Source organism: Lagenorhynchus albirostris, chromosome 14 (genome assembly GCF_949774975.1).
Source record: "Lagenorhynchus albirostris chromosome 14, mLagAlb1.1, whole genome shotgun sequence".
Lineage (NCBI taxonomy): Eukaryota > Metazoa > Chordata > Mammalia > Artiodactyla > Delphinidae > Lagenorhynchus > Lagenorhynchus albirostris.
In genome coordinates this window covers 65791177-65808002 of record NC_083108.1, presented here as the reverse complement: position 1 = coordinate 65808002, position 16826 = coordinate 65791177, and the positions used below count along the sequence as shown (strand labels likewise).

At 37.5% G+C, this 16826-nt stretch overlaps 1 protein-coding gene across 13 annotated transcripts in view; it reads left to right on the top strand.

Moving 5' to 3' along the window:
- MTMR3 (myotubularin related protein 3) overlaps window positions 1-16826 on the top strand; it is a 137050-nt gene that overhangs the window by 70306 nt on the left and 49918 nt on the right. For all 13 annotated transcript variants that reach the window (XM_060121717.1, XM_060121716.1, XM_060121713.1 and 10 more), the window contains 2 exons: window positions 4296-4348; window positions 13913-13998. In XM_060121717.1, coding sequence (XP_059977700.1) covers window positions 13996-13998 — 3 coding nt within the window. In that variant the 5' untranslated portion in view covers window positions 4296-4348; window positions 13913-13995. The remainder of the gene's footprint in view (window positions 1-4295; window positions 4349-13912; window positions 13999-16826) is intronic.

The window sequence follows — 16826 nt, the reverse complement described above, 5'->3', positions numbered from 1 at the left end:
TATAATTGCTTTACAATGGTGTGTTTCTGCTTTATAACAAAGTGAATCAGCTATATAGCCATACTTTTTGAACTGTCTCTCGGTTTTTATTTTCATTTATTTATAGTTGACTTCAGCAGCAGAAGTTTAGAAAACTTGAGGTTTGGGCTCCTGTACAGGGAGTAAGACCAAACCACAGTAGTTTTACTCAGTTGCTAAATGCTTGAGTTTTGGGTAATACTAGTGATTAAATCATCTCCCCACCATGGAATAATCTCCCCAACATGCCATAGAATCCTAGTTTGGGAAGGTCATATCATCCATCAGATATCCGAAAAGTTACTAGGCATAAATGAGGAAGCACTAAGAAGCTGCCCAAAGTAGTAGCAGTTGTAAAGTCACTTCTTAAAATTTAACATCTCTGAATTACTTTATGACCTCCACACTCAAGTTTTGCTGTCAGTGTTTCTTACTATGCAGTGCATGTGCAAGAAAAGCCATTTCTTTCACATACAGTGAAAATAAAAGATTCCTTTAAAATTACTCAGTGTTGCCTTCTTAAAGTTTTGAACCCTCAATCATTCCTACATTTGAAAGTGAGACAGGGCTGTAAAAAAATACTTCATGGGGTGGGATAGGGAGTGTGGGAGGGAGACGCAAGAGGGAGGGGATTTGGGGATATATGTATATGTATAGCTGATTCGCTTTGTTATAAAGCAGAAACTAACACACCATTGTAAAGCAATTATGCTCCAATAAAGATGTTAAAAAACAAACAAAAACTTCATTGTTCTTTTGAAGTTAAAATGTACCCTAGGCAAAAAAGTGCTGCTTTAGCCACCCTTCCCCACCCTGGACACCGCTCCCCCCCCCCATTTTTAGAAGGCCTGGCCTGAGTCTCTTTAAGTTTTTCCTTGTGAATTTGGTTTGACCTAATTAGTTTTTGTAGCTTGGATTCACTTATTATATAAATGGCCCAAATTGGTGTGCCTCTTTGTTGAAGCTGATCTAGTAGGTGGCATACACATGATAACCAACTATTCCATGTAGGTGTCCATTCCTTATTAGCCTTCTCAGGGCCTCCATGCCCTTCTTCTTAATCAGTATCTCATTGTCTTCCAGAAAGACATTGACTGTGCTTTGCAGCTGCACAGTAATATCTAGTATTTTAGTATTTAATAATCAAGTATATTTTTATTCTCTTTAGGGTTTCCTCTTGAAATAGATAAAATTCTATCCATAGTATAATACATGATTGTAAAAAAATGTACCTTTTTCAGATAACTGCCAATTCTTTTTCTTTTCTTTTAACACTATCCCCCAGATGGAACTTAAGGGTGACCATAGTTAACCCTTGCCCCACACAGCTGCCCTGGCTGGCTGTTCATTAGTGCTTTATTTGTTTAAGAATCCCATGTTACTAGACACTTTAGGTAATTGCTTAGATTTAACGTAACCACTTTACATTCTACCTCTTCAAATATATGACCGTTCAAGGTCACCCAAACATAACTGTTCCTACTCTGAGGTGTACATGACTGGTATCACAGGATATCATCTGGCTTCATGAGAAGGTAGCTGGTGGCACCAAAGAGCTTCTTTCAGACTTACTTCTACATGGCCTTTATCTGGCAAATAGCCCTAAGAGGCATGGGCAGGTTTTAAAATTTTGTTGGCAGTGTTTCACAATGGCATACTTGTTTCCAACCAAGTAGATGTTTGGTTGTGGTTAAGAGGAATCATTGCTGGCATTGAAGCAGACCTGCCTGAACATTTTTGTTGAATCTTCCTGTTGTTTGGTCCATGTCTTGGAGCTTTACACCTGTGGAAACTATACACAAACACTTTTGTATTAATGGACTTAATATCTTTGACAGAATAAATTACCAAGTAATTTCTAAACATGTCAGATGATCCTTGTAGTAGATGTAGTGATTTCTTTGAAGTAAATGTAACACCATCAATTCATTGTTACCACTAGACTTAACCTGTCTCTTGAATTTAATCCCATTTCACCCCTTATTACTGGCTGGACATGCATCTACTTGGGAGGCCACCTTTAAAGTCAGGGTATCATATCTGGTGTTGCTTCCTTGGAATCTACCCTTCATTTCTTAACAATACCATTCTTTTTCTACTCACCACAGGCCTTAGAATTTTGCAGTTATCTTTGACAACATGGTCTGCCCCCTTTCTTCCATTCCTAATCAACTACCAAGCTCAGGCAATTAATGCTTTCACTCATTTTGGTGTCTTCTTCTGCATTTTTACTATGGTTGAGATATTGGGCCCTTAGCAGTTCATATCTGCACTACTAGTCTAGGAACATCCTAAGTGACTTTTCCCCTCCAGACCATCCTACTTCCTGCTTTTTAATACTACCATTTTCATGTTGTTATTCTCCTGCTCATAAAGCTTTTGGTTTAGTGCCATCGAATGAAATCTAGCTTCCTTAGCTTAGCATTCAAGGCCCACAGTGTGTCCTGTCTTCTTAGTCTTATTTTCCTGAACATGATTGGTATTCTGACCTATTCTTTATTTCTCAAAAATGTGCTTTCTTCCCACTGTGGTATTAATAGCCATCCTTACTTGGCTTCCATCCCCTCTTTCTCTTTATTTAAATTCCACCTAATCTGTAGGACTCAAGTTGAAGTTTTCCACCTCCTGTGAAACTTCCCTGGGTTGTCTCTCCTCTGAACTCTGAGTACTTGCATGTCATTGGACAGTTAACCTTGTAGTACTCTGATACTTCCTGGGTTACAATGAACGATGTCTCATTATTTTTTGCATTTAATACTTAAGTGGAATGTACCTTCATATATATTGTTTTATCTGGTTGGGTTTTTTTTGTTTTTGTTTTTGCTTTTGCGGTACGCGGGCCTCTCACTGTTGGTGGCCTCTCCCATTGCGGAGCACAGGCTCCGGACGCGCAGGCTCAGCGGCCATGGCTCACGGGCCCAGCCGCTCCGCGGCATGTGGGATCCTCCCGGACCGGGGCACGAACTGGCGTCCCCTGCATCGGCAGGCGAACTCTCAACCACTGCGCCACCATGGAAGCCCTATCTGGTTGTTTTTTTTTTTTTTAATAGCTAAGGACAAAGAGACCCAGCATCTGTTCTTTTTAACAAATGTTTTCTTATTATCCTAAATAAAATTCATAGATGATATAATGTACCTACAGATGTAGTTTTTAAAAAATCAATAACCTTACTATAGTATAAAGGAAAAATGAAAAAAACTTGTAACTTGTATTTCAGGTTTCAAATACTCAGCAAAAATTATACTCTAGAAAGAAAAGTTCTTACAGATTTAAAACCCCTGAACTTTCCTGCTATACTGTGTTGTACCTCCTTAAACAACTTAACAGGACCAATCTTGATACTAATATGATTTGTATCTGAAGTTGCAAGTTATGAATAGCCTTAGTTCCTTTCCCATACAGCATGTGGTCAGTACAGCCCAGCCTGTATTAAACTAAAATTAACTTTTACAAAATTTAAATTAAAAGTTACTGGGAGACAAAAATAACTACTTGTAAAGTGGTTAAAACACTTTATTATTACATGTTTAGCCTCCTCTTATATGGTTCTTACTTGTTTAAAAAAAGGTTCCAGAGGTTATGGCAATAATGTGATATGTTGACTGACTCTTTAATTTTAGGACTTTGATATTTTGTACAGTCCTGTTCATATATGTGACTTTATGTCACATAAACAGCTCAAAAGGATGAGTTGCCTGCCAATACTGAGAGAAGTCTTTACAAAGGAATCAGGTTGATAAGGTCTTTTATCTCTAAAGATCAGATTATTGCCTAGTTGTGACAAGAATTCTTTGTGTTTAGACTATACTCCTGCCTCTCTGATTTTTTTCTTACACAAAAAAGACCCCTTGATAGAAGCCAATTATGTGTACAAATTAAACTACCAAGTCCAAACCTAGATCTCCTGTGATCTTCTTAGTTGTTTAAAGTACTTGTTCCTTTAGTGGCAAAGGTTTACCTGAGAAGCCATCAGAAATGATGCTAGATTGATAGAGAAAAACTCTTAAAGAGGAGTATTTATAGATTCTTGGAAAGTTCTATCTGTGCAGTTCTGTAGTTTCTAAAAGCATGCTAAGGCCTGACTTGGCCCGTTTTGCACAATTAAACATTCTAAAACCTGTGGTTGACTAAATAGTTCACATTGTAACAATTTAAAAAATAATGTATTGTCATCGCATTCTAACTTGTAGAGAAAAGTCTTGTGGGGAGATCTAAGTAGCTTAACTTGATACTTAGGATATTTGTCATTGTAAAACTACTGTTTCTTCTTTTGCAGATTTTCTTGTGAAACGTTCCAGTAGAAAAAGTTCTTGGGACAAACTTCATTTGGTAAGTTTGTCCCCCTACCTCCTGCCCCCTACTATACTCTCTGCTGTTCTGAGGCAGCAAAAGGTAATTTATAGATGAATTTTGGGGGCCTGTTTTGTCTGTGGACATAATTATTTAGGTGAACCCTTGTATGTTCACTTTAATGTTAAATCTCAATATTTGGTGGTTTGGTTTTTTTTTCCCATTAGGACTCAAGCCAGATTACTTTTCCCATATATAATTGTGCCATAGTATAATATACTGTGCCTAGAAACTTGTATTTAAGTTGAGATTAAATGAGTTGTGGCCCTAATCTTTTGTTTAAAATAGTTCTTAACATGATGTTCTTTTAAATTGAAACTTGGTTCTTATTTTGAGTTTTCTTAAATTGTTAAATTTGTGTGAAAATTGAGGCCTCATTACTAGCATTAATGGTACCAATGTGACGTTCAACTAGAAAATAACTTCTAAAAAATTTGTTAGTCCTGCCCCCAGTGTGGATGTTAACCCCTGTCCTGTCCTTTTTTTCATAGACCTTTATGGATCTGTTATTAACTAAGTCTTTATTACTGCCTCTTTTTTCTGCCATCTGTTTAATGGAGGAAATTATTATCTAAGTTTATTGAAAAGAGAAGTTGCTGTTTTGGTTTTAAGTTTCTGTATCCAAATCATTCCCTTGTTCCAGAACCTTTAGCTTGGCATTGCCTCCAGATTAAGGATCAAGCTCCTTAGCATGGCATTTTAGGCTCTTTATAAGTGAGCTTTAAGCACATCTACTGCAACTAGGCACTCACTTCCTCCATACATCTAGAAAGTCTTGCTGTAGCCAACCTGACCTACTTACTGTCCCTCAAATACTGTCCAATATCTTGCCTTTTTTTTGGGCAAGATATTTGCTTGTGCTGGTATTCTTTGCTTGTGCTGTTCCTTTACCCTCTTTGTCTCAAAATCTGTCTGGTTCAGCCATTAAAAGTGTGAGTGTTCCACAAAGCCTTACTTGAGTGCCCAGTTCAGAGTCCATTTCTCTGTCTTTTGCATCTCCATGATATTATATTTCTACATTTGTTATCACACTCTGCCTTATTAGTTATGGTTGTCACCCCACAGGATTGTGAACATCTTGAAGGCAAGAACTATCTTCATGTTTGAATTTTCAGATCACACAAACGTTCCCTGAGTCCTGGGATACTAGTGTCTTCTCAGTATAATTTCATTTTAATTAGGATTTTTGTTTTTGTTGTGTGTGTTTGGTTAAGAATAAGGGAGAAGAATTAGATTCTTTTATTCTAGTAGAGAAGAATTAGATTCTTTTGTTCTAGTAGAGATTAGTTATCATCTTGTTGATTCAGGGTACTGTTTTTTTCCTTTCTATATAGGAAGGATTTATATAGTACATATAATGTGTCCTTGTAGTCCAAGTTGCTCAGTATCTCACTTGGCTGAGTTATTGTTGGCAAGTGTGAGTTTTAGTTACTGATTAAGGAATTGAGTAATTTCTTGTTAACAGGTGCCTGAAAGAATGAGATTCCATGTTAAATAGGAAGATAAATGTCTTACTTCGGTAAAGATTTCTCAGAAGTCACATTCTGAGACTGACACTGGAGACCAGTGAAGCCTGCAGATCCCAACTGTCAAATTCTCATACATACATTAAGAAAAGAGAAATCATTTGACTGCTTCAAATAAGAATTTTACCCTTCATTTGGCCTAGCAGGGTGCATATTAGACCTTTGGAGAGGAAATGTAATCCTAATGTATTACTTGACTCTGCAGTGTTTAATTTTTTAAAAATTTATTTATTTATTTTTGGCTGCGTTGGGTGGGTCTTCGTTGCTGTGCACAGGCTTTCTTTAGTTCTGTTAGGCGGGGGCTACTTTTCGTTGCCGTGTGCAGGCTTCTCATTTCGGTGGCTTCTCTTGTTGCGGAGCACCGGCTCTAGGCACCCGGGCTCAGTAGTTGTGGCGCACGGGCTTAGTTGCTCCATGGCATGTGGGATCTTCCCGGACCAGGGCTGGAACCCGTGTCCCTTGCATTGGCAGGTGGATTCTTAACCACCATGCCACCAGGGAAGCCTGATGTTAGATTATTAAATTAATTTTGATACCAGGAAACATATTATTGGAATTAATATAATGTGGGTTCCAAATTAAAAGACTAAAGAGAGATGACAACTAGATCCAATGTGATCCTAGACTGGATCCTTTTATAGAGGGGGGAGGAAATCTCTGTAAAGGATGTGATTGGTTGACCAAATTGGAATATAAAAAGTAGATTAAAGTACTATATCAGTGTCAAGTTTCCTGAATTTGAAAGCTAGTTCTGTGGTTATATAAGAGATTAATTTTGTTCTTATAAAGTATATATTGAAGTAGTAAGGGGTAAAGAAGTAGCATGACTTGCCTTAAAGGTCCCAAAGGTCATAGAGTTTAGTGAATGGCAGACTCAGGACTCCTGTCTCTTCTGCCCTCAGAACCATTGCTTTACATCCCTGATTTTTTTTTTTGATGGCTTTATCTTCACACTCTGTCTTAGGTCAAGTGAAAAGCTTTTATGTAATATTACTTTGAATTTCCTTTTTAAAAATGTCTTTGTAGAAAAGTTTATTTTTCTAATTACAAGGATAAAGTAATTCTAAAAGTGTAAAAACAAAGTCCCTATTCCCACTTTCTTCCTTAGAGTGGTAACCATTGTTAACAATCATTATATCATTTTTCTGTACATGTACAAACGTTTCTGGATTAATACAAATAATGCTTATGCATATTTTTATTTTAACCTTTCAAATTACAGAACATTAGAACTTCTACCAAGTTGATAACTGAGTTAGTGAATTATAGTTTCATAAATGGAATTAGTATGTGTAGTCTTTGGCAATAATGATCTCCCCCACCAAGTGTGTATCTTTTTCACCTAGTAAATTTATTTTTAAGAATCAGGGCTGCAGAAATAGTGACTTGTGCAGAGATATGGGCAAGGATGGTTATTGTGGCTATTTTGATTGTAATAGAAAAGTGAAAATAACCTAAATGTCTCAGTAATTGATGAATTAGTAGGTTATGGTGTATCGGAATATAATGGAATACTGAACTGCCATGTTGAAAGTATGTAGTGACACAGGAAGGATTTGGTACATTGTGGGAAAATGTGCAGAACAATGAATACAGTATGATCCTCCCCCCTTATTTTTCGGGGGTAGATTATGTATGTCTTTGTATATGAATAAAGTGTCCTGGACAGAATTATAAAATATTAACAGTAGTTGTTATTACGTGTAGTTGAAGCGAAGGGCAGCAAAGAACGAGAATGGAAGTTCTACTTATTTACTTAAAAAATAACAGATTTGAGATATAATTCATATATTATACTATACATTTGACCCATTAACGTATACAGTTCAGTGGCTCAGTATATTCATTGTGCTGTGCAACCATCACTGCAGTCAATTTTAGAACATTTTATTACTTCAGAAAGAAGCTCTCCATACCCTTTAGCTATCACCCCCCCTTACCTTCCACCTCTCCCAGATCTAAGCACCTACTAATCCACTTCCTATCTCTATTAATTTCCCTGTTCCATTTCTGTCAAGTATGATATGTGGACTTTTGTGACCGGCTTCTTTTACTTGGTATAATGTATTCAAGGTTCAACTATATTGAAGCATGTATCAGTACTTCGTTCCTTTTAATTGGCTGATTAATACTCCATTTTGGGATATACAACATTTTGTTTATCCATTCATCTGTCAGTGGACATTTGGGTTGTTTCTGTCTTTTGACTATCTTGAATAATGCTGCTATAAACATGTGTATATGAATTTTTCTGTAGATACGTTTTTGTCTCTTAGACAAAATTCTATTCTCTTTAGGAGTGGAATTGCTGGGTCAGGTGGTAGCTCTATGTTTAATCGTTTGAGGAACTGCTAGGCTGTTTTCCAAGGAGGCTGAACCATTTTACACTCCCACAAGCAGTATCTGGGGAAAGTTGCTTGCTTTTTACACCTGTATTTTAAATTTTCTTAGAAGCAGCATGCATTACTATTACAACTAAAAAATTAAGAAGTGTTAAACTACTTCTCTTAGGCTAACAGTAATGACTCAATTTCTTCCTTTTGGTGCTAGTATAATTACCATTCTGGAACGCAAGTTTTGCAAGTCAGTTATTGACTATTTTTTAATGATTGGCTATATCTGCTCTTTGTAGTATTAATATTATAAGGACCTCCAGCAGCTTCGTGATTCATATTGGTCGCAGAGTTACCCATGATCTTGGCTTTTTCTTATGAACTTGGAATTCCTATAGAAGGTTTACCTTTCCTCAGATGTTTAAAGCAGCACCTCTTATTTTGAACTATGTTATCTGTTTTCTTATCTCCCCTCTTGCACTATAAATTCTTTAATCTTCCTTAGCCCCCACATCTAGGCCTTTACCTATTACTGTCAGTTATACTCTAAAATAACTTATATCCTTATGCTTTTATTCTATCTGCACTGCCTTCATTCTAGATCAAGCCACCATTTTCCTCCCTGTAATTGTCTCCTGATTCTCTTTGTTCTTTTTGTTCTCTAATCCATTCACCACACAGTAATCAGAGTTATTTAAAAATCAAATCATATCACTCGGCTGTTTAAAATCTGTCAATGAATTTTTGACACTTGGAATATAATCTGTTGCCCTTGGAATATAGTTTATACTCCTTACTATCTACATTATCCTCTTGTACATTTCTCCATCTTCAAGTTGGGCCACTCTTCTTTCTGACTCAGTACATTTTAGCTATACTGGCTTCCTCTTTTTAATCCTTCAGAAATGCCAAAGTCTTTTCCTTGTCAGGAACACATGTTGTTTTCTGTACCAGAAACTGGCCTTGCTGCACAGAGAGGCCTTTTCTGACCACCTTACCTAAAGTAGGACTCCCATACCCCCACCCTCTCAGTCTCTGTCTCAGCATCCTGTTTGTTTCCTTTATCACATTGAGCACAATTTGTAATTATAATTATTTGTTTCTATCTTCCACACTGGGATATGAGCTCCTTAGTGCAGGAACCAGCACAGTGTCATAGTGTTTGACACGTAGTTAGTTCTCAGGTAATTGTTGATTGACCAAAGTGCAGCACACCATTTTACAGTCTATATTTGGTGTAGAAATGGAAGACATCAGGGGCTTCCCTGGTGGTCCAGTGGCTAATAAGATTCTGCACTCCCAGTACAGGGGGCCTGGGTTCAATCCCTGGTCGGGGAGCTAAGATCCCACATGCCTTGTGGCCAAAAAACCAAAACATAAAACAGAAGCAATATTGTAATAAATTCAATAAAGACTTTAAGAATGGTCCACATCAAAAAAATAAAAACTTTGTGAAAATTTCAAATGTATAAAAGTAGAGAAAATAGGTTAATCTCCATTTACTTATCTCATTGGGCTTCAAAAGCTATCAACTCATGGGCCCATCCCGTTTCATAGATATATACTCCTATTCATTCTGTCTATTCCATGATACATTACTTCATGTGTACATATTTCAGTTGTATATCTAAAAGAAACTTCTAAAAAGCCATAACCACAGAAACCTCCTAACCACTGTGACATTGTCAGTTATACAGAAAATTAATAAATAACATCAAATATTATATGGGCAGATTTCCCTAAATGTCTCAAATTATTTTTATACTTTGAATTAGGATCCAAGCAAAGTCCATATATTGCAGTTGGTTGACATGTCACTTACATCTCTTTTTTAATCTGAGTTTTCCTTTGATCTCTTCTGTCTTGCAGTTTAAAGAATTGGGGTTATTTTTATATTTTTATAGGTTTCTCTAGACTAGATCTATGTTCATCCTATATTTCATTAGCAGTTGTAGAAAGATGATACTTACTTGTGTCTTTCCTTGTTTGTGTATTAGGTGAAATACTACCCCCATCAACTACTTGGTTGTACAGAGGTTCAGTTTATATAGGAAAAGCAAGATAAATACTAATTCTTTGCCTTTATTTACCAGTTTCAAAAATAAGTTGCTTACTTAGCATCCTGCAGTGGTGACCAATGAAAGGGAAAGAGAGAGAAATATTATGAACTTATAATTAAACATATTGAAATTCAATACATAGCCCTTATTTTTGCTCAAATTATTCCATTTTCACCAGTGATTCTGTTTAGATTGGCTCTGGAGTCCTTTTGATATACCCTTAGTAGTCTTTGATAGTTTCCTTGCTTTCCAATTTAATGTTCCAGGATGAACTTACACATTTTCTGTTCTAGACCTGTAATTGGCTATTTCTCAGGAGCTTTGTTGGCTCCTTTTGAAGTGAGAATTAATATTTAGATACCATGGTCTACATGCTTAGAATGCTCATTGCTGCTGGGTCAGTTCCATAACTTTTTTGCAGTAGGATTATTTTTAGTATTTCATGAAGAGTTTGATTATATTCATACTCCTCACCTACACATCACATAAAACTTACCCTTTAAAAGCATACAGTTCAGGAGTTTTAGTATGTTGTGCTAAACCACCACTAATCTGTTTTCTGTCTCTACCTAGATTTAAAATTCTGGGCAATTCATATAAATGAAATTGTACAGTATGGTATTTTGTGCCTGGCTTCTTTCAGTTAGTATTATGTTTTCAGTGTTCATCCGTATTGTATCATGTGTCAGTATTTTAGTCTTTTTTATTGCTGGATAATATTCCATTGTGTGGATATACCACATTTTATTCTTTCATCATTTGATGGACATTTGGGTTGTTTCTGCTTCTTGGCTATTATGAAAAATGCTGCTGTGAACATTAACACACAAGTTTTTGTGTGGATATGTTTTCAGGTCTCTTGGGTATATACCCAGGAATGGAGTTAATGACTCATATGGTGAATTTTAAAGGAACTGCTAAACCATTTTCTACAGCAGTGCATGAAGGTTTCAAGTTCTCCACGTTCCACTACCTTTTTTATGTTCATTTCTTCATCACTGGAGTTGCACTTTGTTATCTGTTTTGAAAAACTTCAAATCCACTTCTATTTGAGTTATTTAAAATATAGCAGTTTGAATATGTATATGGTACTGTCATTAGACATTTAATTCTAAAACACAAATATCTTTTGCACAACATTAGGGCAGTTTAAAAATAAAATTCATCCAGTAGGTGTTTCTTTTTAAAGTGATCTTTAAGAGATTTTTTTCTAATAAGTTCATACCCTCAGGAATAATTTCTTTGCCTTTCCTCCTTTCCTTTTTAATTAATTCCAACAGGTGGCCTCTTTACATACCCTTGCCACCTCATCTAAAACAGCAGTTCTTTGTTACTCATCTCTAAACCCTGCTTTATTTTCTTTGTAACACTTACCAGCTACCTAATATAAACATATCTATCTATTTGTTTCTAGTGGGGAAGGCAGGCAGTAAAATTTTTATTTTATTTCATTTTTTAAATTTATTTTTGGCTGCGTTGGGTCTTCGTTGCTGTGTGCGGGCTTTCTCTAGTTGAGATGAGCGGCGCTAGTCTTTTTGTGGTGCACAGGCTTCTCATCGTGGTGGCTTCTCTTGTTGCGGAGCACAGGCTCTAGACGTGCAGGCTTCAGTAGTTGCAGCATGTGGGCTCAGTAGTTGTGGCGCATGGGCTTAGTTGCTCCGCGTCATGTGGGATCTTCCCGGACTAGGGATCGAACCCGTGTCCCCTGCATTGGCAGGCAGATTCTTTTATTTATTTATTTATTTATTTATTTAGGCTGCATTGGGTCTTCGTTGGTACACGCGGGCCCCCTCCAGCTGCGGCGAGCAGGGGCCACCCTGCGCCGCGGTGTGCGGGCTTCTCACTGCGGTGGTCTCTCTTGCCGCAAAGTGCGGGCTCTAGGCGCATGGGTCTCAGCAGCTGTGGTGCAAGGACCCAGCTGCCCCAAGGCACGTGGGAGCTTCCCAGACCAGGGATCGAACCCGTGTCCCCTGCAATGGCAGGTGGACTCTCAACCACTGCACCACCAGCGAAGTCCCAGGCATTAAAATTAAACTCCGTGACTTTTTGGTTACAGTTGTCTCCCCTAGATCTAGAGCAGTGCTTGGGTTATACTAGGTGTTGAATAATTATTTATTGAAATGAATGAATAAATGAGAATTTTATGCTAATCTCTGTTCTTGAGCTAGGTTATATCACAAAGACTTGTTTTAGGTTTGAATAATGGTAAGAATGATGACTCTGACTTGATTTGTTACTAAACCACTTGGTTCTTCCTCATCCTTCTAGCCTCTGAACAATGGAGTACCCCAAACCACCACTTGGTCCTCTTAGTTTCTCCATCTGTACTTGCCCCGGAATTTACTAGCTTTAATGCCATCCACACCGTTATGGCTCCCACATTTATGTTACTATCTCTAGCTTCCATCTTCTTCATCTCCAGGCTAGTTTGTTCAGCTTTTACTTGGTGTCTTCAACGGGATATCTGATAGGCATCTCAAATATAACGTGTCTAAAACGGAACCTTTGATTCCCTGTTTCCCCTCCAGTACCTCTGCACAGAGTGGGTAATCCATTTTTCTTAATGTTTTCCCTCATCAGTAAGTGGGAAATCCTTGCTTCTAGATGCTGAAGCCAGAAAGTGTGACTTCTTTTATTTAATGAATTAGCTCAAATCCTGTGGGTGGTAATTTCAAAATATATCCAGAATCCAGCAGTGTCTCAACCATTTCCATCACTACTTCTTACGGTGATTATTTCCTTCTGACAGGTCTTCCTGTTTCCTCCTATGCTCCCTCTGTTCCCGCCCTATAGCCAGAGCCATCCTTTAAGTCACCTCATGTCACTCCTTTGTTCATAACTGCACAAGGCTCCACATGTTCTGGGCCCTGCTACTTCTTTGATGTCCTCTGTTCCCTCACTTTCACTGCTCACAAAGAGTTTACTTTGAATATTGAATCCCAGACTGCCTAAAATATCCTATATTCATGGAAGTTCAGTGAACTAGAAATGCTGGCTTTGCATGAAATGTATTTTTTTTTAAAAAGCTACTTATTAGAGATGATAGTGTTCTTACTAGCCTGTCTTTGAGTTTCTTGTTAGGTATTCCTCCCCCACTCTTATAGTTGTTTCTGAAAACCAGGTAAAGGTATTAGTGCAGTTTATGTGACTTTTCAGTGAGCACAGGATATTGGGGCAAAAGGCAGTTTTTTCATATTTTTTTACTAAGCCAGTTTGGTTCCCACAGATGGGGAGATCCACTTTGAATTTACAGATAACCACAAAAACATACTGTAATATTACAAGAATGTTGTTTTTGCATTTGCAGGTTAGTTTTAGTTATTGCTTTATTATTTTCATCTAAGGTTTATAATATTTTTTGTATTGCTATCAACATTAAGAACATGAGCATTTGCTACTTTTTTGCTCAAATAGTTTATGACCAGGAGGATTTTCACAAGGGAGTTAAGGAGTTTGGATTTGACTAGTGGGGATTGGCTGGGTGATATTCAGCTTTTCCTTGGCTAACTGGTCAGGTCTTTAGGTCCTTGTATATGCAGTTTCTTTAATTAGGGTATGGCCAAACGGGGCGGGAGTGTGTGTGGGAATTGCCAATTTTGTCCTTTTTTTTTTTTCTTTTTCAAGATCCAGGCATAAAGGAAAGAAAAGCCTTGCCAAGATACGGAAGAAAGGACGGGGATCTCTCCTCCTAATCTGGGCCTCCTGTCATGGTAAGTACAGAGAAATAACAAGAAAATTGAACTTGAACTCTGTCCTGACAATTAAGTGAATACTAATAAGTTCAGTTACCCATTTTTGTTATTGTGAGAAATCATTTCACTTTTTCTTTCCCAGAACTCTCTTGTCTATTTTCTTTTATTGTTTACTTAGTAGTAATAATTTTAGAATATTCTAGTGTCTTAGAGCAGTTTTGCTTCTATTAACTTTAATCCTGTGAGTTAGATATTGTCTCTTTTCAGTAAGATAGTAAATGGAGTCAAGACTAAAACCCATGTTTCTTGGACTACAGGGTTCTTATTCCTTTTCTAGGAAGGAAGGTATCATGAAAAGCTTTTCTCTGTGTGTGTGCGCGCGTGCGCACGGGCGCATGTGTGTGTTTTGTGTGTAGGAGAATTATATGGTCATACACATATTCTTTATGAATTTACCTTTCTGGATAGAAGCAATTCCCTGTCTTTCCTGTCCTGTCTCTTTAAGGCATTATTTTTATCCCAGAGAAGATGAAGTAGCTCTGCACACTCCCTACCTACCTACGTCTTTGACTAAAATGAGTGTATTTCAGTGACTTGTGGGCTATTTAGGACCCAGTTCAGGCAGAGATGATGGAGCAATGAGCCAACCACATTTCTATCAATCCTGAGAACATGTAAACCGTGCTCCAAGGCTTAAATAAGAAATGGTCCTCTGTAATATTGTCCCGCTTCTATCTTGGTGATGTTTTCTAGAACCAAACTCTGTCTCATGCTGGTGCACAAAAAACGAATTGAAAAGGCCATGTTAATTTCAAGCTTCATTAGGAACATGGGTTGAAAGCGCTTTTCAAAATTAAAAACAAACTAAAACAAAACAGAAAAACTAGTTGTATAGAAGTGTCATTAAAACGACGACAAAGGTAACTGCTGTCATCTTAAATCTTTGCCAGTTTTTTCTTAGTTTGTGGGCATAACAACTTTCTAATGTATTCTGTACCCAAACACTGATGAGCTTTTCTTTAGACTATATTTTATTTTATTGGTTTTCATGAGTTTTTAATGAATTGAAAAAGTGTTTGCCTAATATTTTATGGTATGTATGCCAATGCTAATGAGTAGCAAATGGTGGGCTTATGAAAGCAACTCTGTTCTGTACTGAGGGGTTGTCCTTCATTGTGTACCACATAGCTACAACGGTGTAGTCCTCATTCTGGTGCTGCTGGGGTCTCTGGTGCCCTGCAGACAGTCTTCCTGGTGCGCTCTGGAGATACTTCTGTGTGCAGCATTTGGCGAGCAGTATGACCATGGGTCTTTTTAAAAAAATCTGTCATAAAGTAGCATTATAACAAGTTTTTACAAGTACTTATTTACAACTCTTCCACCAAAACCCATGGTTGTGTTCCTTTCTAACTAGTTTATGTCGATATGTAGTTGGAATTAAAACATAATTATTTTGCTTATTTCACTAAATGAATTAAACATTTTCACTCGTTGACTCATTGGATTCCTAATGATTTTTTACTAGCTACATCATTTTGCAAGTTGTTGAATCATTGATTTAAATAATATTAATTAATTTCTTTTGTTTTAGAATTTTGGTTCTGTGTCCTTAATCCTTATTTTTTGTGTAGAGAATTCAGAAGTACTGGTTTTTCTTTGTTTTTTTAGTGTATACTTCTATACTAATTTGAGTAACATCCTCATACTTTTAAAAGTTCTTAAATGAGATTGAGGTTTCTTCGGGAGATTAAGTATTAGGAAGATGTTTTCATGTTTCATTATGGAAAATCTCAAGCCTGTACAAATCGAGAATTGTATGATGAACCCTCATATATGCATCAACCAGCTGCAATAATCATCAGTTCATGGCCACACTTGTTTCTTCTGACTCCCTCACCCACACCTCTTTGTATTATTTTGAAACAGATCACAAACATATCAAGGGAAATTTATTTTTGATCGCCTTTAATACCAGTCTTAAGAATGATAAATTGACAGACTGACAGTCACTTTAACTTTTACACTTGTCAAATGTTCCTACAGGTATTTCACTCTTAAGTATAGTTTTTTAATCCTGGAAGGCTGTATATAAATTCAGTTTATAGACATTTCCACTGGTCAGCCTCTACTCGCCATGTTCTTTAAATATTTATCTCTAATGTTGACTTCTGAGGTATAGACTTAAGTCTCTTACCTGCATAGTTTAGTGAATAGCAGAAATTAGCCTGGAACTGTGGTGACTGATCCCTTTTCAAGATTTTATAGGTGACCCCGTATGGCACTGGTGGAGATTAAGTACCACCAGATTCCACAATGCCTGGTGTTCATCAGCAATAGCAGGAAATCGACCATGTGGAATACATTCTCCTACTAATAAACTACTGCTTATAGCTAGCCTAGGAGAAATTTGTTTTCAAGCCTCTTATCAGGCTAACACTTTGACAGACTTTTTCTTTTTCTTTTTTTAGTACATTTATTTATTTATTTATGGCTGTGTTGGGTCTTCGTTGCTCCACACGGGCTTTCTCTAGTTGCGGTGAGCGGGGGCTACTCTTCATTGCAGTGTGCGGACTTCTCATTGTGGTGGCTTCTCTTGTTGCAGAGCATGGGCTCTAGGCACGCGGGCTTCAGTAGTTGTGGCACGTGGGCTCAGTAGTTGTGGCTTGTGGGCTCTAGAGTGCAGGCTCAGTAGTTGTGGCGCATGGGCTTAGTTGCTCCGCGGCATGTGGGATCTTCCTGGACCAGGGTTTGAACCCGTGTCCCCTGCATTGGCAGGTGGATTCTTAACCACTGTGCCACCAGGGAAGTCCCCAGACTTTTTCTTCCTTGCCTTTTGTCTCCTTCCA